Source organism: Amborella trichopoda, chromosome 11 (assembly GCF_054954075.1).
Source record: "Amborella trichopoda isolate Santa Cruz 75 chromosome 11, AtrichopodaSantaCruz75HAP2 v2.0, whole genome shotgun sequence".
Classification (NCBI taxonomy): domain Eukaryota; kingdom Viridiplantae; phylum Streptophyta; class Magnoliopsida; order Amborellales; family Amborellaceae; genus Amborella; species Amborella trichopoda.
In genome coordinates, this window is record NC_142346.1 from 40,936,626 (window position 1) to 40,962,748 (window position 26,123).

The following is a 26,123-nucleotide window of genomic DNA, read 5'->3' on the forward strand; positions in this document are numbered from 1 at the left end:
AGACATGCGTGTCAGTTATGCATATGGACAAGCATAATTTTGATTCCAATTGCGACACCCACAAAATGATTCTAAACTTGTCCATGTTCTAAAAGCCTAGAGCCTGCTTAAAGCTAAAGATCAAGTGGTATAAATCCACATGTTTGAACGTAATTATCCAAAGACATTTGAACCAAAGTTGTTGGAGCAGGAGCAAGAGCAGGAGCGTGTAGGGGTGCTGGAGTTGTGAACATATATAGATAAAGCGTTGCCGCATACGGACATTCAGGTATGAATGAAGAAGCACAAATTTCGCTGTGAACATATATGAAGCAGGACACAAGTCCTTGTATTAAATCACATCACAGACTAAAAAGAAATATCAAGTGTTCCACATCAACTCAAGCTCGATGAAGAATCCAGCTTCTGTAAGCTAACAACCATAATATAACAGAGAAAACTATTTTCTCTACCAAACGAACAATACCCAAAATTTGCCCGAAACCCGTGTACATGGAATAAATTATTTCCTCTTTCCATTTCTTTCCAATAAACAGTGTGGATATTGTGACTCAAACTACCAATCATATAACTAGCAAAATGTGGCTAATGCAAGCTTGTGCTTTAAAGCAGCACTAGCAGTAGCATCAACATCTCAAATCATTCATATATCAAGTAATTCACCTACCTAATTGATCCACAAGCAATTGAAGAAACTTTGCATACACCACCTGATGTTGTGAAAGGAACACCTTTGTACGAAGCCACAAGATCTTCAGTTGTCCGTAAGTCAACTTGAACGGTTTCCCAGACCTTCTTCTTTGGATTCAGCACTTCATCAGGCTCACCTGAAAACCCTGGGAATGTAACCCTCTCTCCAACTCGTGCGTTCTCTGGTGGATCAACCAACTCGACCTGTATATTTGGGTCAAAACAAATGTTGTTTTAACTTTTGACTGAGCTAAGGGTACCAAACTTCCATTCTTGGAAGTCCACAAAATTAGGAAGAAACTTCTGACACCTAAAGCTGTCACTTGGGTGATTTTGGCACCTTTAAAGGTTCGGGCAGGTTATTTGTTGATTCTAAGAACTTTGGTGCCATTTGTCGGTTTCCCCTATAAATGGGTCTCTCAGTTTTCCAGGGAAGATTTTAATAGGCAATACTTACAATAGTGTGATCTTCAGTGGAGGCAGCAAGAACCATTGCTTGTGATTTTATCCCCCGCATGGTTGCTGGTTTCAGGTTACAAAGGACACAAACTTTCCGATTCTGTGAAATTAATGTCAAATCAGAAGCCATTTAATCACGAAACATGAGTACATTGAACAACAATACGCAGATGGACACACAGATCTAACCTGCATCTTCTCAAGAGGAATGTACTTGACAAGGCCACTGACAACAGTTCGAGGAGATTCTTCACCCACATCGATCTCTTCCACATATAAGGAATCAGCATCTGGATGCTTCTGGACTTTGGTTACGAGACCCACACGGATATCAAGTCTTGCAACTGAAATCTCTACCTCCTTCAGTTTCTCTTTTTCTGCTGCAGGCAACTTGGATTGGCCCTTTTTCTTAGTGGTTCCATCTGAGGATAATCAAAATAAGACATTCAAAAATCCCTAAATGACTTTGGTTATACTAAACATCCAACAATCCATAAAATCCCATGTTAGGGTTAAGAACAGTATTAAGAAACTGTGAAAAGGATCTGGGCCCTCTAAAGTTGTAATGCTATGGTACTATGTCTGTGCTATACATAATATATACCAACTTACGGAAGAGCTCTAGGAACTTAGAAACATCAAAACGATCATTTTCTAATGAAGTTTGGATGCTATTAAGAAATTATATAACAATTAAAATTAGATTTCTAGGCAGAAGCTAATTTTTTCTTTTTAGTTTTAATTATTTGTATCAGTTGAATGTTCATCTTTACTAATATTAACAGTATGCAACCATTTGCCATAAACAATGCATGTCTGGTCCAAATTTTGATGGGCAACTGTGTAACATACATGTTCATATTTTATATTTAATTTGGCTCATAAAGAGGGCTATGACTTGCCCAACTATTATGGAGTCCACCTGAGAGTGTTTCTCATAATATGTTCTTCACCTTGTTGCAATGGATGAAAGTGGATCCTACGTTGTTTTCTGCTCACTCATGAAATCCGCGGGTTAATGCCTACATATCCTATCAGCATTAACCAAAGAACGGTTTCTTGCTGTGCATTTACCACCATAAGAAAGTCCCTGTACGGCAGAAATACTGCAATAGGCGGCACATTGAAACACGACATCAACTAATGTCTTAACTCATTCTAAACATGTGTTCCTTCATATGCACCCATTCAAGATTCAAGAAACTTACAAATGTTGTAATTTGTCCGAAACAACTAAAATTCTCTCCAGAAACTTCATGATACTCTCTTTATGGTTAAGAAATTTCGTGATATTGTCATTCCCACTACGTTTGACAGATTAATGTAATGATCGGGGACTACCTTCACGCAGTTTATGTAGTTTGACAATATACAACTGCTACTGATCACCTTAAGCTAGAAGTTGGGTCTTCCCAGAAAGCCATGGATCTCCTTAAGCACTTTCTAGGCATCATGCTGCTTGGTCACCTCACAGATAATACTCATGCACATTCAAGTGCTTAACTCAAAAGTACATCTCCCCCCCCCTTCCCCCCCAAAAAAAAAAACCAAAAAAAAAATAAAAAATACCGACACCAAATAGATTATAAGAGCTCTGTTTCATTAAATCCTGATGAATAACAATTGCGGCCAAAGGTATGTTCCCCTAGAAAGCCAAAAACGTGCTCATCTCCTCAAACGGAAAAGCCACACCGTCAAGAGGTCCAGCAAGGTCAAGACCATCTATTGAAAGCTAGAAGAAATACTGCCAATAAAGGCTCGAAAAAAAGCCTAAACTAGCAATTTCTTCCAGCCTAAAACACCTAACAGATAATCGGTAAAATTATCTAACCAATGTTCAAAAAGGTGGAGGTGGCGGCCTAGGTGGACAGGGACCCTGACTGCCTACGCGGTCAGCAGGCACCAGATACCTAGGTAGCCCTAAGGGGAGGAGTTGGGGTGGGGGCATATGTGTGCTTGTGTGTGTGTGTGTGTGTGTGTGAGAGAGAGAGAGAGAGAGAGAGAGAGAGAGAGAGAGAGAGAGGCCTCGCATGAAATACTCAAAAGATATTTTTTTCTCTTATCATATATGTAGAGTAAGAGAGAGCATATGGATCCATATTTGTGAGAGAGAGGTCTTCGACACTTGGATAACATTCTTCTTTTTCTTCTTCTAATATGTTGAAAGAGAGAGAGAGTCTATGTGAGAGAGAGAGAGAAAGACCTCACATCGAATGCACATGGGCCAATGAGAGAGAGAGAGGGGGACCTTAAACAGGCCTTGAGCTTTTTTCTCTTTTTTAAATGTAGTTTTCTTTTTTATCAAGGGGTTGGCACTAGGCAGGCGCCTAGACCTGGCTAGGCACCTGCCTTGAGCCTGCCTAGGCAAGCGCCTTAGGCATGCCCGCCTAAACCCGCCGCCTAGGCTTCGGTTAGGCAGATTGTCAGCCAGACCGCCTAGGCAGCCGGGCAGCCAACTTTGTCAACACTGTATCCAACTGATAAAGGATAAACTATTCTCTTCAACAAGCAAAGAGTAGCACTCAAATGGCCCCCAGCTAGCCACTTTAACCGCAAGTGTCACATCTATTCGATTCATGTTACTACTACGTTCCAGTGAAAGAATTTCCTCCTTCCACAATTCTATACTCATGAATCATGACAAGGTTACCACAAATTCCTTTTAAATATTGCATGCACAAATATTCCCTATCATCACCTCATCACATATCTTGAACCTCCTCTCAAACAGACGAAGTTTCCTCTAGAGTTGATAGAATGGTCACACTTCTACCTCAATCAAGTTGCACTAACCTAAGCATTTCCTCCGAACCAGAACCTTCACCACATGTTACTTGAACTCTTTAAACCCATGGAATTCAACCATCAAAGCTCAAGTACAGGAAAATTAGTCAACTGTCTAAGATGGCAATAAGATATTAAACTTATTTTTTTTTAACATTATGCAATAAGATATTAAACTTAAAATATTTAACATCTTCTGTAGGAGGAGCAGCAAAGGACTAATGAGAGGCATACTGTCAGCTTCAAGACCTGTTCCCCATGATGAGCATGGCACTACAAAAATCTTCAAATAAGTTCTTTTGATTAGGATACTATAAACTAAATTCAGCAAAACCAAATTTGTGAATATGCAAGCAGACGGATATGCTTCTACATGAACTGCTAAAAGTAATCACAGATGCAACATTTTACAACAGTCGCAACATATTGCGAGATGTTTTTTAGATGATACGTTCTTGGGAAGCATAATTTAATACCATAAAGATCTACCAGTCTGCATAGAACAGTTTACAGAAGTCAGAACAGAATTTTACTTAAATAAAAATGGTTCACCATTATGTTACAAGGGAAAATAATTTTACCTGAAACTGTAGTTTTCTTAAGATGCTCAGCGATCTTCTGTGCTTCAGCTTCTGCCTTTACAGCCCTATCAGACTGGCTTCCAGCAAACCTCTCTCTGTAGTCGTTTACTTCATCATCTTTCTATAGGGAAATTATCAAAGTTAAAAAGTGACATGAATAAGATAAAAGAAAAAATGGCATCATAAGAGGGGTTCAGACAGATCACGGTGGAAGTTAACGGAATAAAATAAGACAAATATCAGCATGATTCACAATATCAGTGTAAGTGAAGTACCATCTCAAAGAATAGAGGCTCTGGCTTCCCTATTTTATGCCCTGCAGGTACTATATCCCAAGGTCTCCTTTCCCTTGCAGCATCTCCTTTTTGTTTGCAAATGGAAAGGCTTTCACAAGGCAAATTAAGCTGTGCAACAACCTATAAGGCCATCCAAATATGAAAAAGGATCAAAACCCATAATAAACCTCACTGAAATATCTAAGACAAGTTTGGGACCCTCCCCCCCCCCCAGGGCTATCCTACTACCATTATATAATAAAGGAAAAATAGGTTTCTTTTTCCTCTTGCTATTATAAATAGCCACTACAAGGCATTTTCTATGCAAACAAGCTTTTGAGATTGATGGACACAAATGAGTTGCAGTACTGTTTCCAGGCCAGCAGATGAAGACAATAGGGCAAATCTCGTTAAGTAATCCGTCCAAATTGGGCCTAACTGACGCTAGCACCTGTTAAAATTTATGTACAATAGCAAAGTGGAAGCATGACCATGTAACTTTTTTCTTTTATTGTTTTCATTTTTTTGTGATTGCATGAACATGCAACTTTAAAGAAGTCGTGTACCTTACGAGAGAAAGAAGGCATGAAAGGTTCAAGAAGAGAAGCAAGAAGATGCACAAGCCCAACAGAAGTCTTCATTACAGTGGCACAAGAAGTAGGGTCTGTTTTGTGGAGCTTCCAGAATTGGTTGTCCTGCATAATACACAGAATAGAAGAACACAAAAGCACAATTTGTTCACACTTCACAGCTTCCTGTTTCCATGTGAACCAGAAATTATGGTTCGATCCCACAGCTCGACTGGAAGGTGCTTCTTGTTGCAACCTTGTGGTTGTGGGCTCGAAGCCAGCCTGCTTAAACATCCAAAAAGAAGAAAGAAAATATGGAAAATGAATTGTTATGCACATACTTGTAGATATGCATTCCCCTCACTAGAGACGCTCATTGCAATTTTCAAACCTTGTTTGAGCTTGACCTGATCCCAAGAGCACAAGGTAAAATTAATAACTCATAGCCTAATTTACTGACACTCCATCTTGCAACTGAAACTCTACAGAAGACAAACATTTATTATCAGCCAAGATACTAAGTCATCATCACCTTCTCCATTGCTTCGACAAACTGCTCAACAAGGTTACCCACAGTCTCAGCTAACTTTTTAGTAAGTAGATGTGAATCTGCATTTGGTGCATCAGGAATGACAGAACCATAGCCTTCTCCTGTGAGTACATGAAAGCACAGAGTGAACTCAATAGCAGTAAAGAGCAAAAAGTAAAATGTTTGGCCAATCAGTCACGTAAAATAACAGCCAAAACCATAGGAATGATGTCCAAAACACTAATGCTTAAAGTGAACCCCAAAAAAATAAAAAATCAACAAAGGCAAAAGTAAACTATCTTCACATGTTAGACGAGATAATGCATGTACTACCATAACTCATAAAAGAAAGAACCAGCATCCCAATTGTCCTAAAAAAATGCAAGGGAACTGAGGAAGGCCAATAAACGACTGTAGAAGCAGCCAAGTGGCAAAAGCAAGCCTATGATTAGCAACCTTTCAGCTTAGCTTTTAAAAGAGACAAAATCAAAGGATGTTAAGTCATGGAACTTGAAACACCAGCAAAACCGTTAAATCATTGGCCTAAGAAATAAGAACCATGTTCCCATCGAGAAGAGTTGGACTTGTACAGCTTTGGCGGTCACTTAAAAGAAAAGAAGACATCCACAAAAAATATGCAGAACTGAAAGAAAGAAAGCAATAGTTGGAAAAAAAAAAGAGAGAGAAATGAGACATGATTCCAGATTGCCGTGAAAAAGGAATGACAGATGATCCAGGTTGCAGGGAAACAACAAAAAAAGGAATGGATAGTAGAAGACATGCAAGGCAAGCAGGCTGTAGCATAGATTCCCATGAATTTACACAAAGTCACAGAAGGGAGGAGAAAAAATAATTCCAGACAGGAAGGGAGAGGGAGAGAGGGACCCCCTTTTCATAAAATTTGAAATAGCACAAAATGCATGGGGGATGAGGTGCAAAAAGCGTAACAATGAAGATTGTGAAAGTTCCATCTCAGACAGCAAATGTTTTCGCAAAAGATGCATCAGGCAGAAAAGTAGGCATAAAAGTGCAAGATAAGATAGAATTTAGGGAAATCAAATGCCCTGGAGGACCAACTAGCTAAGGATGGAGCACTCGCACTGGTCGCGGACCCTTAAGAGCACGGGGTTACTTTTTGTACATCTTTGTATCTTGGTCCTCCCCCTCAAGGACTTCTTTTGTATATCTATGTAAGGGGCAACTGTTATAATCCCCTCTCATTTTTTGTATAGGGCTACCCGTCTTGGGAAAGCCTATTTTTTACCGAGAGGCCCCGGCTGTGGGCCCTCTCGACAGACCAATGTATCTCTTTCCTTCTACGCTATACAACAGTTAACAGTTTCCAAAAAAAAAAGATAGAATTTAGGGAAACAATTGGAAAGAATAAAATAAAAGAAAGAATATTTGGAAAGATGCAGCAAACTGTACATATGTAAGATAATTGAAAGAACCATTGCAAGCTAAGATTCCTTATGATGCTATACAAATACAAAACCAAATTGGGTGGATGAAATATGAATCATAGTTAGTGAGGATCCAATGAAATAACTCTAATGTATCAGAGGAACACAATGCAGCAATCTTTTTCAACACCATTCAAAAAATATGACACATTTTGTGTTATGTATGAAGTCATGAGTAAAGAAACGGTAGGGGCCTTGGCGGTATACCAACAAGCCCTATGATGAAGTCTCTTACTCCATTCTCACCAAAAGGTAGGGGCCCAAATCCTCACTGACTTACCCCTTTTTGAGAATGGGGTTGGGGTTTTGATGGTAGCACCGCTTGTGCCCCAGGTAAGGTCTAAGCTTCCATGCTCACCTAACGCATTCAAAAACCACTAATGATTTCAAAAACAGGTAGGGGCTCGTCATCCTCACTGAATTACCGAAAAAGAAAAAAAAAAAAAAAAAAGTGAGTAAAGGAGGTGACCAAAAGAACAAACAAATCCAAACAACCAAATGAACCCCTCAGGATTTATGATATAAAAAATAGTGACCACCAGAACAATGATGTATTGAAAGCCATGTGGATGAACTAGTATATACAACACCTATGACACGGGACAGTGGTACATAAGACAAAATGCATGGGCCAGTAAAACCACATAACTAGTCAAAGTAGTGCCAGGTGAGTGCCCATGAATTAGATTCAGCACTTGCATTTAGGCCATCCACTAGGTAAGGTCATATTTTCCAAGTTCACAACAAGCATAAATAGATCCATTACAAATTATAACCACACTAAGCCACAAGAATATACATAATACAACACAGTTGCACAACTATTCAACTTCTACACTGTGCCACAAACTCCCAAATAACATAACTAACCCTAAATGACAATAATAAGAAAAGCCCCTCATTATGAGTGCTACCAAACTGATCCGCTAGGCATGAATCTAATTCTTCTGAACCACATGAATGGAGCTTGAGCTTGCAGAATCTCTAGTTAGCCCCCAAGTTCCCCACTCCTCCCCCCCTACTTTCTTCTTCCAAGTGAAAAATAATATCACAACTCCCCTGATTTGACTTACGGTGAGTAAATCCAAATTACTGCAAACTACTTTCTTTTCCTATTTCTCTCCAATGTTTTAAGAATGCTAACTGATGTATTAAGTATAAGGAGTGTACAAAAAGTCGGCCACCCACAAGTTGGGTGCGACAGCAAAAACCCATACGAGAGCAAAAGCTATACAAGCAGTATACACAGACCATAAGGTGGCGACGCTTTTGGGGGTTGCCCAAGCCCCCTGATATTCTATATTAAAATCTTCATGGGAGCGACTGAGAGCGACCGGAGCGCCTCTTGAGCGCCGAACTGTCTGTCGAACACTCGAAGGGGGCTCATCAAAGGAGCCTGGGTTTCTTTGTCATAGTTGATGCTGCAACTTAGGTTGGACAGCTCCCTTGAGCCTTTGGTCCTAAGCATGGACTTGAACTGTGGATCTTCCTTGATAAAATCTATGAAAGTCTTCTGGGCGCCAGGGAAGTCCATACCCATGACCTTAAGGACTTGGAGGACATCTCCTTGGGCCTCGTCGAGGGCTTCCACAAAGTTAGAGCCAACCGAATCCTGTATTGGGGACCCAGAGCACCTTGAGGAGGAGCTAGCATGAGAGAAAGAAGGGGGACAACTCCTCGAAGCAGAAGGGGGGGGGGGGGGGGGGGGGGAAGGAAGAAGGGCTGGGGGATAGGTAGCAATTCTGCATAGGAGACGAGGAAGGCAAGGGTAGGAGAAGGGGGGGGGGGGTTGTTGGAGAGCATCTCCAAGGAGGGAGGACTCGGAGCGTGGCTGGAAGAGGGAACTGAGGCGGAGGGGACAGGCGCCAAAGGGGAGAATGTAGGAAATTGGGGTTACTGGTGATCTGGGAGTGGGGGTAGGCTGTCAATCGTCCCTGAAGTTGTGCTCAGGGATCGAGGGGGAGGGGACCAAAAGATGAGAATGGATAAGTGGGGCAGAGCTGAAGGGGGGCAAGAAGGAAGAGGCTGTTGGGGGGGTAGGGCAGAAAGCCCGGGGGAAAGAAAGGGAAGGGGGAAAGAGGGCAGTGGGATGCGAGATAGGTACCAAGGGCCAATGAAGATAGAGGGAGAAGGATGGGAACAGAGGCTAGTGAGAAATTCGAACCAGCGGAGGAGGGTGGCTGTGGAGTAAGCATATTGAGGAAGCAAGAGACTGGAAGTGGGGGAGGTGACTGTGGGTAAGCGAGAAGAGGATAAGGGGGGATAGGGCGAAGGTGGGAGCAGGGCATGGCCAAGTGGGACAGAAGAGGTGGGTGAGCATAAGGTCGCTCACAAGGGGAGCGGAGCCGAGAGAAAAGGGCATCGACTAAGGGGGAGGTGGGGCCGACACACCACTAATGGTCCAAGAGATGAGGGAGGAGATTGGTGAGGAAGGACCCCCGGTGGGGGGTCTACACCCTGGGTTAAGGGAACGGCGTGCTCAACTATCAACGTTCCTCTAAGGGGCGGAGGGTTTGAAAACGTGGAGGAGACCGGAAATTGAGTGGCCGCAGCCGAAAGACTTGTACAGGCTTCGAAGGAATCTGCAGAAAAGGGTAACCGAGAGGAAGAAGGGGCAAGTGAAGAGGAGAGAGAGGGAGAGCAGGAGGTAGGGGAGGAGAGAGAATCAAAAGTCGCATCCCCACCAGGCGGCGGAGGGATAGATGTCGGGCATGCAGAGGGAAGCGTGTGGATCATGCTGGCAGGTGAGACATGGGGAGGGGACGGAGGACGAGTGACACGTGGTGCGAGCAAGGAGAGGTTGACACCTATCTAGAGTGCTTTATTGGTAAGAGGGGAGCAATAAATGCTGAGTGGGATAGCATATGGGGAGGAGACCTCATCGCTGGGTGAAGGGTTTGAATATCAATAGAGTAATGCCACCACGTGGCAAAAAGGGTCAACAGGGAAAGACACACGGCAAGGACGGGTAGGAGTTGCCGCCAACGTGTGCTAAAGAGAACACGCCACGTGTGGGGGGAGGGAGCACGAAGAGGGTGGGATAACCATCTCTTCCAATGGAGGGGAGGCGAGATGATGAGTCTTCATCCTCAACCCATCTCGCATCTGGGACGAGAGACAGTGATGGGACACTTCTACAGCAAGGGTCGATGGACCGCTAGAAGTCTTCTCGGGTAGGGGTTGAAATGAGTTGTGAGGAACAAGCAGATCGCTACTGTACTGTGTTTTTCTGGCGACTTTTTTTCCGGCGAATTTGAGTCCAACAGTCTGGAGATTTGGGGAGGGGGGGGCATTTTTATTCAACTTGCTGGGCTAATTTTATTCAACTTGCTGGGCTAACGGGATGAATTCACCAGAAAGTGGCAGCTTGAGGGGGGGGGAGGTTGGGACCCATGCTAGATCCAACCTGTGGAACAGGCCACCAGAAATGAGCTAGGTAGCTTCGGGAATGAGTTCCGGGGAGATTGATTCCACGAGCAATTGGATGGGCGCCAAGGGGGAGGAACTCAATAAAGACCGACAGCCAAGGTTAGGTTCAGCCCAAATGTTTTGAGCCCATTTTTCAATGGCCCTAAGATCAGTTCAAGGTGGGTGGAAATGGCCCACAAGGGAGTTGTTCAATGCTTCGGAAACTGCAGGGTGACAGGCCTAGAGACGGATAGTGGAGGAGCTGCAAAGCGACGACGAGAGAGAGGGCAGGATGGGGCAGGATGGGGCATGAGGGTTTAGGGGGAGGAAGAGGCTGAGGAACCGAGGGAGATGCTTGGGAAGATTGGGGATAGAAAAGGTGGACATAGTTTTGGTAAAGGGTAGGAAAGGGAGGAACATGGGGGAGAGAGGAGGAGGAGGAGCGAGGGCTCATGGTGTTTGTAAATCTAGCACATGCTCCAGTCTTGATAGTTTCCAGCATATGGTATTAGTATATTACTTCTCATCTCTTCACAAAATCAAATATCTATTCATTTATTCTTTTTAACAAGTCTATTCTTTCTCTTAAAGATCCATAATTCTTGTGGGGAAATTCACATGCATATTAATGTTGTTTTCCTTTCAAAAAATTCATGCATCTCAATGTGCATAAAGATCTAGGCCGGAGCTGGCCCAAGACCCTAGAGGCCCAGTCGAGACGGGGAATTTGGGGCCCTGGCCAAGGCCCCTCCCTACTCTTTGTCTAGATGACTCGGACCAGCCCTATTAATAGGGTTGCATTGGACCAGGCCAGTGGATATTGGAATTTCATAAAAATTAAAAACAAAAAACAATACTAGGCTGGGCAGGGCCAGGCCATGATACCTGGTCCAGGCCGGGCCCATCCCCAAGGCCAAATTTGGTGACCTAGACAAGTGCTGTTTATGGCCGGGCTGATCGGACCGCCTGGCCATGGTCACCCATAAATGTGCAATAGATACAAACTTGAAAGTCCTTTATTTGTGTGCCTGTTCATTAGTTTTTTACCCCCCCTCCCCCCACCAAAAGATAACAGTCATTCATTACTTTTAAAATGTTTAAGGGTTTCCGTTAGCATCATGCATATGATCTGATGATCATGGAACTCAGATGCACATACACACTAGGATAAATATAGAAGCATGCATGCACACATAAATTTACATGTGCATACAATACATAGTTTTGCATGCCATTGGAACATGCATGGTCAAATGCTGCAGTAACAAGAGAAAATCAACACCAAAAACATAAAAAATCCCAAAATAAATAAATGGTACATTATTTGAGTCATTGGGCATCAAAAAAATTTTGGTGCTAAAGAATACTAATTCCAGGAGGAAGAAAACAACCAACATTAAGCACTTTCCTCTTTTAAGCATACCAGAACTTACCTTCAGGTTTGGCAATAAAGCTGAGGACGCGATGAATAAAATTTCCAAGGTTTTTCAACAATTCGTTGTTCAGTTTGGCTTGCAAGTCTGTCCACGTAAATAAAGTGTCTGACACCTGATGCAATACAAATAAGCACCTCAACTGATACTTTTTCAATTGATAAGAGATCAATTCTAAGGAAACAAGAAGCATTCAACCAAAAGGAGTAAATGAATTACAAATATATTAAGAAATTGGCATTCTAGTGCATCACAAAGAAAAACTCCAGCACAACAAACCTCAGGCCTGTTTGTGAGCAGATAATATCTCCAAACTTCAACAGGTATTTTTGTATCTTTGGCATCATTACCAAAAACTCCCACACCCTTGCTTTTGGAGAATTTTCCTGTAAATGAGGGTCCCCATTGGGATGCCAGCAAAACATCAATTGGCAATTAAGAAACAGTAACCTCCAATTTAATCGAGGAGAGCATATTTAAGGGCCCAATGTCAAGTTGCCAACATTAAACTCGCAAGCGAGAGTCCAATGTCATCAAGTCGTAAAGAGTTCTGAATATCAGGGTCAAGAGAACACAAAGGTCGAAATAAGTAAACAGTTTAACTAACCCGCTTCATAGTTTAAATATTCTGTAACACTAATTGTCTTCATCAGTGTCCAGTTCTCGCCAGTTCCAAAAAGCATTGAAGGAAACATAACCTGTGTTCAAATTGAAACAGTCATAACAGAAACTCATAAAATCTCAATAGATCCCAAAGGCCTCAAGAATCATAAAAAAAATTGTTGAGGTGTTATGCACAAGATATGGAACAAATTTCTGTTAGCAATTCAGCACAAAAGGGCAAACCATCAAAAACGAAAAAAAAAGAGGTCCAATGTAGTGTTATAAAAAACATGAACACAACTGCTATATAGTCCAATATGTTCAAACAAGAAAAACCATATTTTGCCTGCATGATTTGTTATTAACTGTATACTTGAAACAGAAACTAGCCCAGACTCTGCTGCTGGCTGATGCAGAAATTCAAATTAATCAATAAGACTAGATAACCATACTACAGTTTTGGAACTTTGAGATATTGGGATTAGGAAACTTTCAAAGGATTTTCACAATATGTTTTCCATGGTTCCAAAATCCTCCTCAATGATGTTTCTTTTTCAACAAAAGGCATTCCCACCACTTGAAAACTCAGAAAACTTTCAGTTCCAACAGTTACCTACTTGATATCAAAATGGGTAAACTACTAGAGCATCAACTTCACTTAACAAAGACGGTATTGAGCCCAAAAACCTAGAGATGCCCCCTTCTCCAATTTCTCAATAGGTATCTTACAGGAACTATTTTTTTTTAATCTTTAACAATAATTTATTACTAAGATAAAATTATAAACAAACCCAATTAACATACGCCGTCCATTTTGGTAAGACAATTAGATCTAGGTCTTAGAAGGATTTTTTCCCTTTCCAAATTTTTTAGATAGCTTTATATCATTAGATAAACAATATTAAGAAGGAAAAAAATGATTTTGAGTTTGCAAAAGCCTAGGTTTTTTTTTTTTGCAAAAACCTAGATCTTGAAATTCACCAAATGGATGGTCTAGATTCATTGTTGGTGGGGTATTCATTTTTACCATATATAAGGTGCAAATTGAATTTTATTTTTTTGGGGATTGCTTATTAGGCTTAAGAGAGGTGTGTACAATTTTTAGGGTCATACAAATGTCACAAACATGGTTCTCTAAAAATGTGGTTTCATTATTATATATATATATATATATATATATATATATATATATATATATATATATGTGTGTGTGTGTGTTCTCTTTTCCCATTCGCCAGCTATGCTCCTCCTCTGTTTCGCTCCCCCTTCCTTAATATAATCTTCTGCTCCCCTTACCCCCCAACCTTCTCCTCTTCCATCCTGTTTATCCCGTCACTTCTTGTACAGGAGCCTCCTTGTGGGCTGCCATTTTTATACTTCCACACAGGAACCCTCTCTCTCTCTCTCTCTCGTTTTCCCATATGTATAGTACTACTAATATGTGGGTAGCCGTTTTGAAAATATGTACAATTATATGATAATTAATATGTCAAATACTACTGGAAAGAAATTATTTCTAAATGCAGTTCAAGAGGTTGGATCACAAACAACTAATCATCAAGTCACAGGAAGCAATTCTAAATAGTGCAGTGTAACGTTCTGGGGCCGAATCTCCTTCCCAAGATGTTCTTTTAATATATTTTTCACAAATACATAAACCATATGTGAACGTGATTAATAAACTTGACCAATATAGTTTTCTCAGGTATCTTGTAAATCAATGCTTATAGGTTAAAAAGGAACATGCTGAAAATTTGCTCTCTTTTTTAAATAGGAGCCAGTCTCTATTCTTTTCGGTAAGTTACTTGATCAAAAAATTTGAATCCAATACTACCATGAAATAGAAGATATAAACTACCTACAAAGACACTCATATTTCAAATCGCATATTTTCCTTTTCTTTTTAGTAATTAAAATTTTGATCAGAAAAAAGCTTTCCTCAATTCAGTTTGCAGTTCAAAATGAAGACAACCCCCTAGAACTACACCCAAGATAAACAGATGCGAACATCACTTCAACCAACTAGAACTCCAACATAAACATCAAACATAGAAAGTCCCAAAGTTTAAAGCATAATATACGCACTAATCCACATGAAACATTAAGGTTTGAATTTATAAAACACAAAGCAGATAGCAGAATCTAAAAATCAATTCCTAAAAGAAAAGCGAAGGTATATAATGTACTCACCGTATGAAATGGAACATTATCCTTGCCCATAAACTGAAACAACTCAACATTTTCAGGATCCTTCCACCATTTAGCCCACTCTGATGTATAGCTTGAAGTTATTGCCACATATCCGATTGGTGCATCAAACCACACATAGAAAACCTGAACATAGCTTATTGGAGTGAAAGTCCACATTTCAGAGTAATACATATAGAATAAAAAAATCCAAAATGTCTATTTCAAGCCACTTTAAGCACACAAGCATGCCATATTGAACCAACTAGAAATGGAACTAAGAAATACACAAAAACAACGCCATACCTTGTCTTTGAATTTTTCATGAGGGACAGGAACACCCCATTTCAGATCTCTCGTGATGCAACGGGGCTTCAATCCTTCCTTTAGCCAAGAATTCGTAGTCTGGATTGCGTTTTGGCTCCAAGATCCAGCCACTGATGTAGTCTTGACATACTCTTCTAACTTATCTTTCAGTAATGGAAGTTCTAGAAATAAATGGTTAGTATCGCGACTGCGAGGGGAGCTGCGGCAGACCTACAAGGGCAAAAAAGACCAAAGATGGAAGATGGCAACTCAAAACATTTTCTGCACACTGATTTAAGATAAAAAAAAAAGGAAAAAGCACTCAAGAAGCAAACAAATTAGATCAGGAGGGACAAGAAAGAGAGAGGGAGAGAGAGAGTTTTGACGAAAATGTGGGTCAAATGTGCAATATTGAACCTTGCATCTGGGATCTATCAGTTCGTTCGGATTTAACAACTTCCCACATTTTTCACACTGATCACCACGAGCATCTTCATAACCACATCCAGGAGTAGGGCATGCTCCTTCCACAAGTCTGTCAGCCAGAAATCGCTGGCATGTATCACAATAGAGCTGCATTCGAGTAATTGAGAATCAAAATTAAAGAGAAACACTAAATTGTTTGCAATAATCAATCTATATACAAAGTTTTAAACACAAACTCTAATGGTAGTCGCAAAATTGGTAACACACCTGTTGCATTGTGTTTTCGGAAAGCCAATTATTCTCCAACAGTTTGTGGAATATCGCATGGCTAATTTCAGTGTTATCAGGACAAGATGTACGTCCAAACTTGTCAAAGCTTATATCAAACCATTCATAGATCTCATTGTGGATTGCATAATACCTACAAAAATTTTTTAAATAGAATTAATAAGACTCTAAGGGGAGTACTTGTCTTCAAGCTCATGAAACCAAATAGGATCTATATGCAGCAATCTTCATAGTTTTATAATGCTATGGCATAATAATGGATTAATTCCTATGTCTGTGAAGGATGGTAAGAATTACGGGCAATTTTCTCACGAATCCACATGAACGAAAGAATAGAAATTGCTATTTGTCAATATTTTTTCCGTTTCTTTGGACATTTTAGACAACCTTAAAATGTAAGTAAATTTTGTTCACATAAAGAAGAGGATACAATGTTTAATAGGCGCCCCAATTTTATTCTTTTTCTTTTTTTTCCTTGGAAATTGAGATATTTAATATAATGAATGAGACTACACCAAATCCTCATCAATCAAGTAGAAATTATAGCTGACATACCCAAAAGCCGACCCATGACTCCAGTAAACTATCAGGATCATTATGCAAATTTTTTTTTGAAAGCATTATTTGTGATATTTGCAATAATGATGCCTAAATTACTTTAAAAGCCCAAATTATTACACATGGCCCATAGTTGTTTCGTGTGGTGAGATATGACATATTCAAGGATCTTGGTGCCAAAAATGTGTAGGAAATGCTTGTGGGAGAGGGAATAAAAGCAATCAAAAGAGAGTATTGTTAAGGAATCATGCAGGAGTCACAAGAGAGAGTTTTGTTGAAGGAAGCACTAGGCAAGTAAAAGAGGTTCCGGAAATCAAGAGAGGCATCACTATGACATCATGCATTCATGAATTAGGATTGACAGCTTTGCATCTAAAGGCCACCCTAGCATACTCCTCAACCTGTTAGTGCTTGAAACCTGCTAAGGAATTCATGCTATAAAGATGCAATAAGTGGAGAGAAAAACCATAACAATGGCACTGTATGCAGATCATAGCAAACCCTTCACCGTAACATTGTGAAATTATTTGTTCTTTTACTAAATACAGCCTCAACCTAAGGATCTCAAGCACACCCTTTCCTATGACGAGATACTATCATAAGATTATTCATACATGGATAGTTCTTTCGTGAATGGCATGCACATGTCACCAATCAAATTATAGAAGCCATATTATTAATTGAAATAGAAAAATCAAATGACTAATTTCTTTGGACTATTTTAGGAACTCTCATACATGAAGACTCAAAGATGATGTCAATGCATCTAAAAAAACTATGAGAAGAGTCCAAAATCAAGATATGCCAGAACTACAGGTGCACAAGAACCTTAGTCTGCTTTCCAATATGATTGAGAATATAAACGCCAAATAAAATATTAGGTTCTACCAATTGATAATGGCCATATTGTAGCTTCAAACATGGGCAGCATGAATCTCACTAATTAGACAATCACTAGTGAGACTAAACATAAGCAAGTATGCAACGGTTTAATAATTTTTCCAAATTTAACAACTGAATATGAAGCTCATGGAGCTTAGCATTCTTTGTGAGCATGAAGAATATGCTCCCTATTGTGTTAGAACAAGATATCAAATATTAATGGTCACGGATGCAATGCAAAACGACGCTGCAGTAGGATTCAAAACCAAGCTTGGATGAAGAAGCCCTAACTGTTCTCCATATGCTAAATATCAAAACCCATGAGACGGATAGATATTAATGGGGAAAGCATAATGGTAGACCAAATAGTAGACTAATTAGTCCATGAGGCATGAATCGCAGAGTTAAATATGTGTCCCAAAACACTTTCTTTATCCATAACCAACAAATTTCACATAAATTTAGTTCATCCTCCATTTTCCCTCATAAATAAACACTTCCACTGAACTTACATGACATGAGACACACAATAGCTCGATTTTTTCCATTTCATTTTTTTTTTCCCCCTTTTTTGTATGTTTTTTCTCTCCCTTTCTTCTCAAAACCCACCTTTCATTCTTGTCTTCCATAAATGCACCAGAAGCTCCTATTCAACAAAGATTCGGCCTCAGTTTTGTTAAAGCTTTCATTCCAAAGGATAAAAGACCTTTCTAGTTTTTTCTCTCCAAACTTCTAATCGATTGGCACTGCCAATTTTCTCATTCATTTACGAATTCCAAGAATTTTAAAAATATAGGCATACATATCTGCAAATAATGACTAATACATGCAACCAATAATTTTTATATATAAAAAAAAAAAGCAACAATTATGGCGGGCCAACATAGAGAAAAAAGTCGCAATCGACTCCAAGTTCATACAAACCCCACCGTTAAAAACCCTAAATTCCCTTAGGAACCCAGAAAACAAGTGAAAAAGAAAGTGACAGGACTATATAGAGAAACTGAAACAATGGTAAGGAGAGTGAATATTAAGGTAACAATCAAATCAATATTAATAATAAATTAGTAATAAGGTAGATTAGAAAGAACCCACTTGTCACAAATCTCCTGAGGAGTGCAATTCTCTTCAAGGGCCTTGGTCTCAGTAGCTGTTCCGTACTCATCAGTTCCACACATGTATATCGTGTTGTACCCACGAAGACGGGAATACCGAGCAAAAACATCAGCGCTCAATACACCTGAAACAACAATGAATTTACACCATTCCCACATGCCTCAATTTCACAGAAAGATCAATTATAGCGAGAGAGAGAGCAAAAAGGAAAAAACCCGGTAAATCCCGTGTGCTTTAAGCACGGAGAGAGAGAAGAAAACCCACCAAACCCAGATGCCTCAAAATCAGAGAGAGAGAGAGAGAGAGAGAGAGAGAGAGAGAGGATTGAGAACAAAAGAGAGAAGAGTGATAGAACTCACAGCCAATTATGTTGCCGAGATGGGGAACGTTGTTAACATATGGAAGGGCGCTTGTAATCATAATATTTCTCATGCCAGGAATCGGAAGCTTAGGTCCACCATTACCAGTAGCATCACCCATGGCTTCTGCTCCTTCTATCTCTAAACTTTTTTTTCAGCCAAAAAACAACAACGATACTACCAAAAAAAGATGCAGAAGCTTTTGCCAGGAGGACAAGCTTTTAAACAGTTTCTCACTCCTCTTTCTCTCTCTAACGTCCACGAAAATTCAGAGCTCTCTCTCTCTCTCTCTCTGTAACAATCTCCGCCACCACCACCGAGAATTTAGAGAGAGTTATGCTAGAAAGCCTAACGAATGGAGGGATCCACTTTTAAGTGAAACTACAAAAATACCCTCCGTCTACCTTGGACTGTTCTTCGTCTCCTTCTATTATTTTTTTTTTTTTAATTTATTTATTTTTAACAATGGATGTGGTTTGCATGAGGTGGCAACCTTGAACAATCCAATTAAGGCGCGCCTCTAAATTTTATAATAAATGTAATCTCGATATTAAAATTTTTTTGATAATGGCTTGAAAATCTATTTCTATATTTAATTATAAATTTTAAGCTTTAAAAATGGTTCAAATCAAGCATATTGATAAACACATGAAAATCTTGAAAATGTACTGTTCATATAATGTGTTGCAAGATACACTATTTTACGGACTCGAAATGTTTTTTTCTTTTCATACTTGTACATCTCAATGTCAAGATGATCAAGTAGAGGGTTTTCCAACATCCAAACAACATTTATGATGGATTTTTGAGATGCATCTTTAATTCTACGTTTTAAAGTTGCAACCTTATATAAAATTTTTCCTTTTACAACGTTACTAAATTTCATTAACAAAAGGAGAAAAATTATATAAGGCTCTAAACAATTAAATTATAGTGCACATAAAAAATTTCACTAGAAAAAGTTGTTTTGATGAACAAATATCCTCAAATTGATCATCTAGACATCCAAATGCATGAACATGAGAAAAAAAAAAGGATTTCAAGTTTTGCAAACAATGCAACTTGTGACACATTTTTGAGCCATTAATTTTCAAGAATTGCAAGTTTTCATATATATGCTCGATTTACACTATTTTTTAAGCTTTAAACTTTAAAATTAAATATGAAAATATATTTTAAGGCTATTAGTGCAACCACATTTCTCGACACTATTTAAAGGTGCTTTACTTTGATTGTTTAGAGCCTCAGTTCTATATAAACCGCATCCTTAAATTTTATAATTAGAGGTAAAAATAAATTTTCAGGCCATCATAAAAATTTTTATTATTAAAATAATATCTTTCGACACTATTTAAAAACGTACCTTATTTTGATGGTTTAGGGCCTCGGCCTTATACAAACCACACCCGTAGTAAAATAGTCTATCTCTAAGCTCTCATGGATGAGGAAGCATAGTATCATATGACCATGCACATGGACGGTGATAAAATATAATGGACCGTTAAATCAATAGATGGATGGTGATTAAGAAAGTGCGAACATGAGGAATGTGTAATTTCAAGTTCGTATAATTCACTCTCTTTTAGTTGCCGTCGATCGGTTCATTGAACCGTGACATACATTGGGTAGTGGTTGTATTGATCACAACTTACATCCTTCGAAGGTTAGATAAATGGAACAAGATACACTTGCACCATTTACCTTCGGTACATAAATATCACAATCCCCTCTAGCAATTAGATTTAAAATCGGACGATTTTGGGGATGTAACATAAGTCTCTTGATTTTGCATCACACAACTATGCGTGATGAAAAGTTTTAACAAAGTTTTATATTGGTTGTTCATCCAACACAATTAATTAGGAAAAGACTTTGATGATGATGACAATGAGCTATGAATGACGATGACTTTCTTGTATCAAAGTGAATGGTCCTAATGTTTATAACGCTCATATATATGGAAAATTGTTTCATGAGGGCTGGACTGCATTTCTACATATGCGGTCTAGAAAATGTAAAGCATCCATCTTAAAGATGGATGCAAGTAGGTGTTCTATTTAAAAACAATGGAAACTAACGGTCCAAATGTTTTTTTATTAGAATTATTATTTTTAGTTTTAAAAATGTATTTATTTTTTCATATTCATGTTAAAGATTACGTGTCTTTAAAAATCAAGTCTTAAAATCCATCTCAAAAATAAATTTATTAAGAGGCCTACATTTCTACATATGCGGGCTTGGCCGTATAGAAACCATATCCTAGATATATTGCTCAAGAAAGCATAACTAAAACATTTTATTTACAATAAATGGCCGGAAAGCCATCAAGGGTTTGAAGTCGTAACGTGATGCAGCATTAAATTTTCAACTATTGGTTAGGGTTGGTTGGCAATGAGCAAGATGGGATCAGGCCAACCCTAGCCTGAGATGGGCGTTGGTCCCCATAAGGCCAGCGCCAGCCCAGCATGGATCACATTGGGCCTAAGAGTCCCTACCCTAAGTTAGCCTTGACCTGATCCAAGCCAAGCAAGGCTTAACAAACTCAGATAAATATGAAAAGAAAAATAAGGGGAAAAAAGGGTTGGGTGCCCTGTATGGCTTGGCCCATACCCAGCCTAGCTCGGGCCTCTAGTTGTGGTGGTCTAGCACTATGTGGCCAAGGACCTTATTTTTCAGTACTTAGTCGACTAGTTAGGATCAGACCACCCAGCCTAGTGGATGATGCAGAAACATGATGTAGCTTTCGCCCCAATAAAACTGAACATATCTAAAACCATTATAATGCTCACTTTTAAAAATTATGTGATGCCTCACTATATTTGTTTCTTTGAAAATATATTAATTTACCAATGGGAATTGTTCAAAGTACCCATAGAAAAGGGCTTGGTCTTGAGTCAGGATAGTTTCTATTAGGCAAAATATTAAATACTTTATCTTCAATGGGTCATCATCATCTTCATCATCATCTACGACTTATTTCAACTATTTAGGGTTGGTTATATGAATCATGTTCCACTATATAGGTTCAGGATTCAAGAAAAGATGTGAGGAAGTTTTACGTTGGTTGCTCTACTTAGCATAACCCTCCTCCTTTGTCCCGAGTTGGGACCTGTGTGACTAGCTTGGGATGGGCAATTATGGAATTACTTCATATCTAATTGGTACTTTGATAAAATTTCCTTGTTTCTTTTTATTTCTAGGGTTAGTGCCCATTATATTTGTTATAAGGGTGTAGTTTGCATACGGATGCATCCGTAGGTGTAGAGATAAGTTGCACCTTCAAATTTTGTCACGGTATATAATTTTGATATAAAATGTTCTTAGGATTATCTCAAGAGAAATGATCCTATAGGACCCTTTCCCACTCATGTGTATAGGACCCAAAGGATCATTATTAAATTTGACACGGATCTATAAAAAAGTCACGTCCCACACGCATGTGTTAACTTTTCTAGATATCCATGTCCACTTTAATGGTGATCATTTGGGGTCCTACACATATGGGTGGGGGAGGGTCCTATAGGATCATTCCTCTTATCTCAAAATCTATTTTTATATCCAATTATGAAATTTTAAATTTAAAAAATGGTTAAAATCAAGTAGATATATAAGCATATGAAAATATTGAAAATGGACTGTCTAGATAATATGTTATAAAATGCACTATTTCTGAGACTTAAAATCTTTTTATTTTTCATGTCATACATCTCGACATCGAGATGATCAATCAAAGGGTTTTTCAACATTAAAACTACCTTTTCTGATGGATTTTTGAGGGGCATCCGTAGTTCTACATTATAAAGTAGCATCGTTATATAAATTTTTTCCTTGTTATAATGCTTCTAGCCTCTAATTTGAAATTTCTATTGAATATTTAATTAAAATATCATCAATTCATCATCATCTTTGTAGCTTTTTTCCAACTAATTGGGGTCAGCTAATTAATTAAAATATATATCAATAAAATATTTAATCAAAATATATCTAACAAAAATGTTCATTAAAACCTACGTCATTCGTTATACGACTTTCGTAGACATTATTCCGAAAATAACAAATCGTGAAACAGTGTTCTTAAAACTGCATTTTTATTTAACTTTGCATTTTTTGTTCATTATGAACAATGATCCATGCAACATTTTTTAAGACCTATTTTTAAAACTCCAAATGCAAAAGCTAGTACATTTCATGTTCGGCCTGTTTGCATGCTTCATGGGTGCCTGTTAGCAACAGAGCAAAACATTCTTGAACAGTCATATAGCTTGCAATGAGATATGCTTAAGCTAGTATAAGCTTGCTTTAATGCTACCACTGCTCATTATCAAGGATTTTATAGGACTTGCAGCAGCACAGGCCAGCCTGGCCCTAGCCCGGCCCTAGTCTCTACAGGATGGAGCCTGGCCTGGCCTAACCCTGATCGGGTCGAAGAAGCCCTGGCCCCAACCTTGTTAGGACCAGGATGAGCCAATATAATCCAAGAAAAATGAAGAGAAAAGGAATAAGAAAAAGGGCCCAACAAGGCCAGCTCTGTTGTGGCGCTGGCCTAGGTACGACCTTGCCTTTTGTTGCCCTAAGATCGTGGTGGTCTTGCCCTAGACCAGACCTCGGGCCACATCCTTTTTAGGGGTGGGTTGATTGGGCCAAGCCACGTGGCCCATTGCCACCCTAAGGATAAAACTTATCAAGCATTGCTCTCAAATAAGCCACACATGACTTATCGAACATAATTCTTGGCTTACAGGGACACCTAAATGATACAAGTGCTAAAAATGCTAATTTTAAAGTTGATATTTGGACTCTATATCAATTAACTATTTAAATAAAAGAGACAAGTGACATTGAGTATTTTTATAGTGAGATTTTAAAAAAATCAATATTAAAAAGAAATGCTTCTAAAGTGTCACACAAAAATAATATTTCCTTGATTTGTTAAGACCAGCAAAAAGGGAGAAGCTGGGTTTTAGGTGGCATCAATTACTTCTATAGCGAGTAATTTAGGTGATATTAAGAAATTCTAAAAAAAAATAATGGTAAGATTTTACATGACATTAAGTTTTTCTACAATAACCTTCAAAAAGAAATAGTAGTGAGAAGTTTTGCTTCCTTGGCGCTTTGACATATGCAACAAAGTAGAAGTGGAGTTTTAGGTGACCAAATACTTATGTAGTGAGATTTGGGTAATGTTGAGTATTTTTGAGGAAAAAGAGAAGTGAAATTTGATATGACATTAAGTATTTCTACAGTGAGATTTTTTTACAAAAGCGATTTAGTTTCTGATGTATTAGACAAGTGCTCTCTTGATGTGTCAACATGATAAAAAAAACCATAAACTGTGTACTCATTTTGTGTATGCTTGGAATAAGTACGAGGAAACATTACATCAAGGCATGTTGGATGAAAATTAATATTACTGGGAGCAAGCTATCTTATCTTTTTTGGGTAATTAAGTAAGGTATCTTATCTGAAATTAGTATACTCCACACAATATTTATTTTTTAGTTGCTGGTACATACCTTATACTATACATACTAATATTTAATTATTTAACTTTTTCAATTATTTTTAGTTATTTTCAAACTTAAATGTAAAATAATTTATAAGTTTTTGTCAAATAATTTTATGAGGAAGAATACCAAACAACAATAATCATCATCATAATTGTTTTTTTTTAAACAATGAATTATCCGTAATAACGAGTACATCCAAACAAACCCTCAAACAATATATATATATATATATAAATGCACTTGAATTGGGATGAGCAAAATGGAGGAAATAGCAAAGAAGAGCAGGAGAACTAATTTGGGAAAGAGTCTGTGATTTTTTAGCTAAGGATTAAATTTAAATTAGAAAATATTGTAATGTGGATTGCTCGTCATTTTCCTTAAAGAATTGGGTCACAAAATTGTTCTTTCTCTATTTTGCTAGAATTAGCATTAGAGAACGGCCCTAAGCACCAATCTCTATCACTTTTCAACTTGGGGGCAAATATGTAAATTACCGACCACTAATGGTTGCTTAAGGTAAAACATAAATAGTGTGGAATTTAGGGCTGACGTGGCGTGAGCGGCCTTTTGAGATGGTTCCCACTTCTCCGAGTTAATGTAAATTGCGCCACGTGGACTTACACTTCAAAAGAGAGTGTTGGTAAGTAGCCAATGAGCATTGCCCTTATTAAAGTATTTTTCTAGTGGGACCCACCTTTGGCAACCGAAAATTCGGACAAAGAAACATGGGTGATACGAAGGCTTTCGAACAATTTCAATTATTTATTCTTTTTCTTCTTTTTTTTGACAAAAACTATTTATTATTTTTTATATTTAATTTGATATAATTTTAAAGGGTGTGGTTAAGAAAAAGGCTGGATTTGTGGTGGTAGCATCCCACACTCAATTACTACATCGTGGTATCTATTCCTACTAGTGACACCCTCAATTATAACACTTTCAAAATGTAGCTCCTCCATTCTATTGAAAAAACGGGTTCACTAATAATTACCAAATAATAATAATGATAAATAATAATAATAATAATAAATAAATAAAAGAGTGTGGTTTGTATAAAGTATAGGCTCTAAACAATGAAAATAAGGTGTGCCTATAAATAGTGTCAAAAGATGATTTTTCAATTGTACATTTTTTTGTAATGGCCTGTAAATTTATTTTCATCTCTAATTATAAAACTTAAAGCTTAAAAAATAGTGACGATAAAACAAACCTATAAACACTTGAAAATATTGAAAATATACACCCAAATAATGCATTACAAGATGAACTATATTTCAAACTTAAAATTCATTTTTTTTTGCATCTATACATCTCGATGTCAAGATAGTCTATTTGAGGGTTTTTCGACATCAAAACAACCTCTTCTCATGAATTTTTGAGATGCACCTCAATTTGATTATATAGGGCCGCAACCTTACATAAACTTTTTCCAATTTTAAATGCTATTCAATATTTTACTTTGATGTAATCTCATCTATTTCATCCTTCTTTTATTCAAATTTGAAATAGCCCATCAAATGACGTATTTTGAAATTGTTCAAATTCCACTTAGGCTAAAATATCAAAGGGAAATTATCAAATTACCCCAAATAGATTAACAATTTAACACTTTAACCATATCTTTTAATTTAACTTCAAAATACCCATAAAATAATATATTGTCTTGAATTGAAACAGTTCCTAAAGGGTACTTGTTGAAT

At 38.2% G+C, this 26,123-nt stretch overlaps 1 protein-coding gene across 1 annotated transcript; it reads right to left on the minus strand.

Moving 5' to 3' along the window:
* Positions 1-303: 303 nt before the first annotated feature.
* Positions 304-19,258, minus strand: LOC18432220 (methionine-tRNA ligase, putative / methionyl-tRNA synthetase, putative / MetRS). Its single transcript, XM_006842328.4, has 17 exons — positions 18,917-19,258; positions 18,537-18,681; positions 15,981-16,134; positions 15,705-15,860; positions 15,288-15,518; positions 14,985-15,128; positions 12,799-12,889; positions 12,471-12,577; positions 12,192-12,306; positions 5,891-6,009; positions 5,700-5,765; positions 5,356-5,484; positions 4,790-4,930; positions 4,515-4,635; positions 1,339-1,571; positions 1,148-1,249; positions 304-894 (listed from the first exon to the last, which is right to left on the minus strand). The coding sequence occupies exons 1-17, from the start codon at positions 19,035-19,037 to the stop codon at positions 664-666; spliced, it is 2,406 nt and encodes an 801-aa protein (XP_006842391.1). The 5' UTR covers positions 19,038-19,258; the 3' UTR covers positions 304-663.
* Between the last annotated feature and the right edge of the window lie 6,865 nt (positions 19,259-26,123).

Coding starts and splice junctions, on each gene's coding strand:
- LOC18432220 (XM_006842328.4), bottom strand. CDS start 19,037: ATGGGTGATGCTACTGGTAATGGTGGACCTAAGCTTCCGATTCCTGGC. Junction 1,250..1,338: donor TTCCTCTTGAGAAGATGCAG/GTTAGATCTGTG, acceptor TTAATTTCACAG/AATCGGAAAGTTTGTGTCCT. Junction 895..1,147: donor CCACTGAAGATCACACTATT/GTAAGTATTGCC, acceptor CCAAATATACAG/GTCGAGTTGGTTGATCCACC.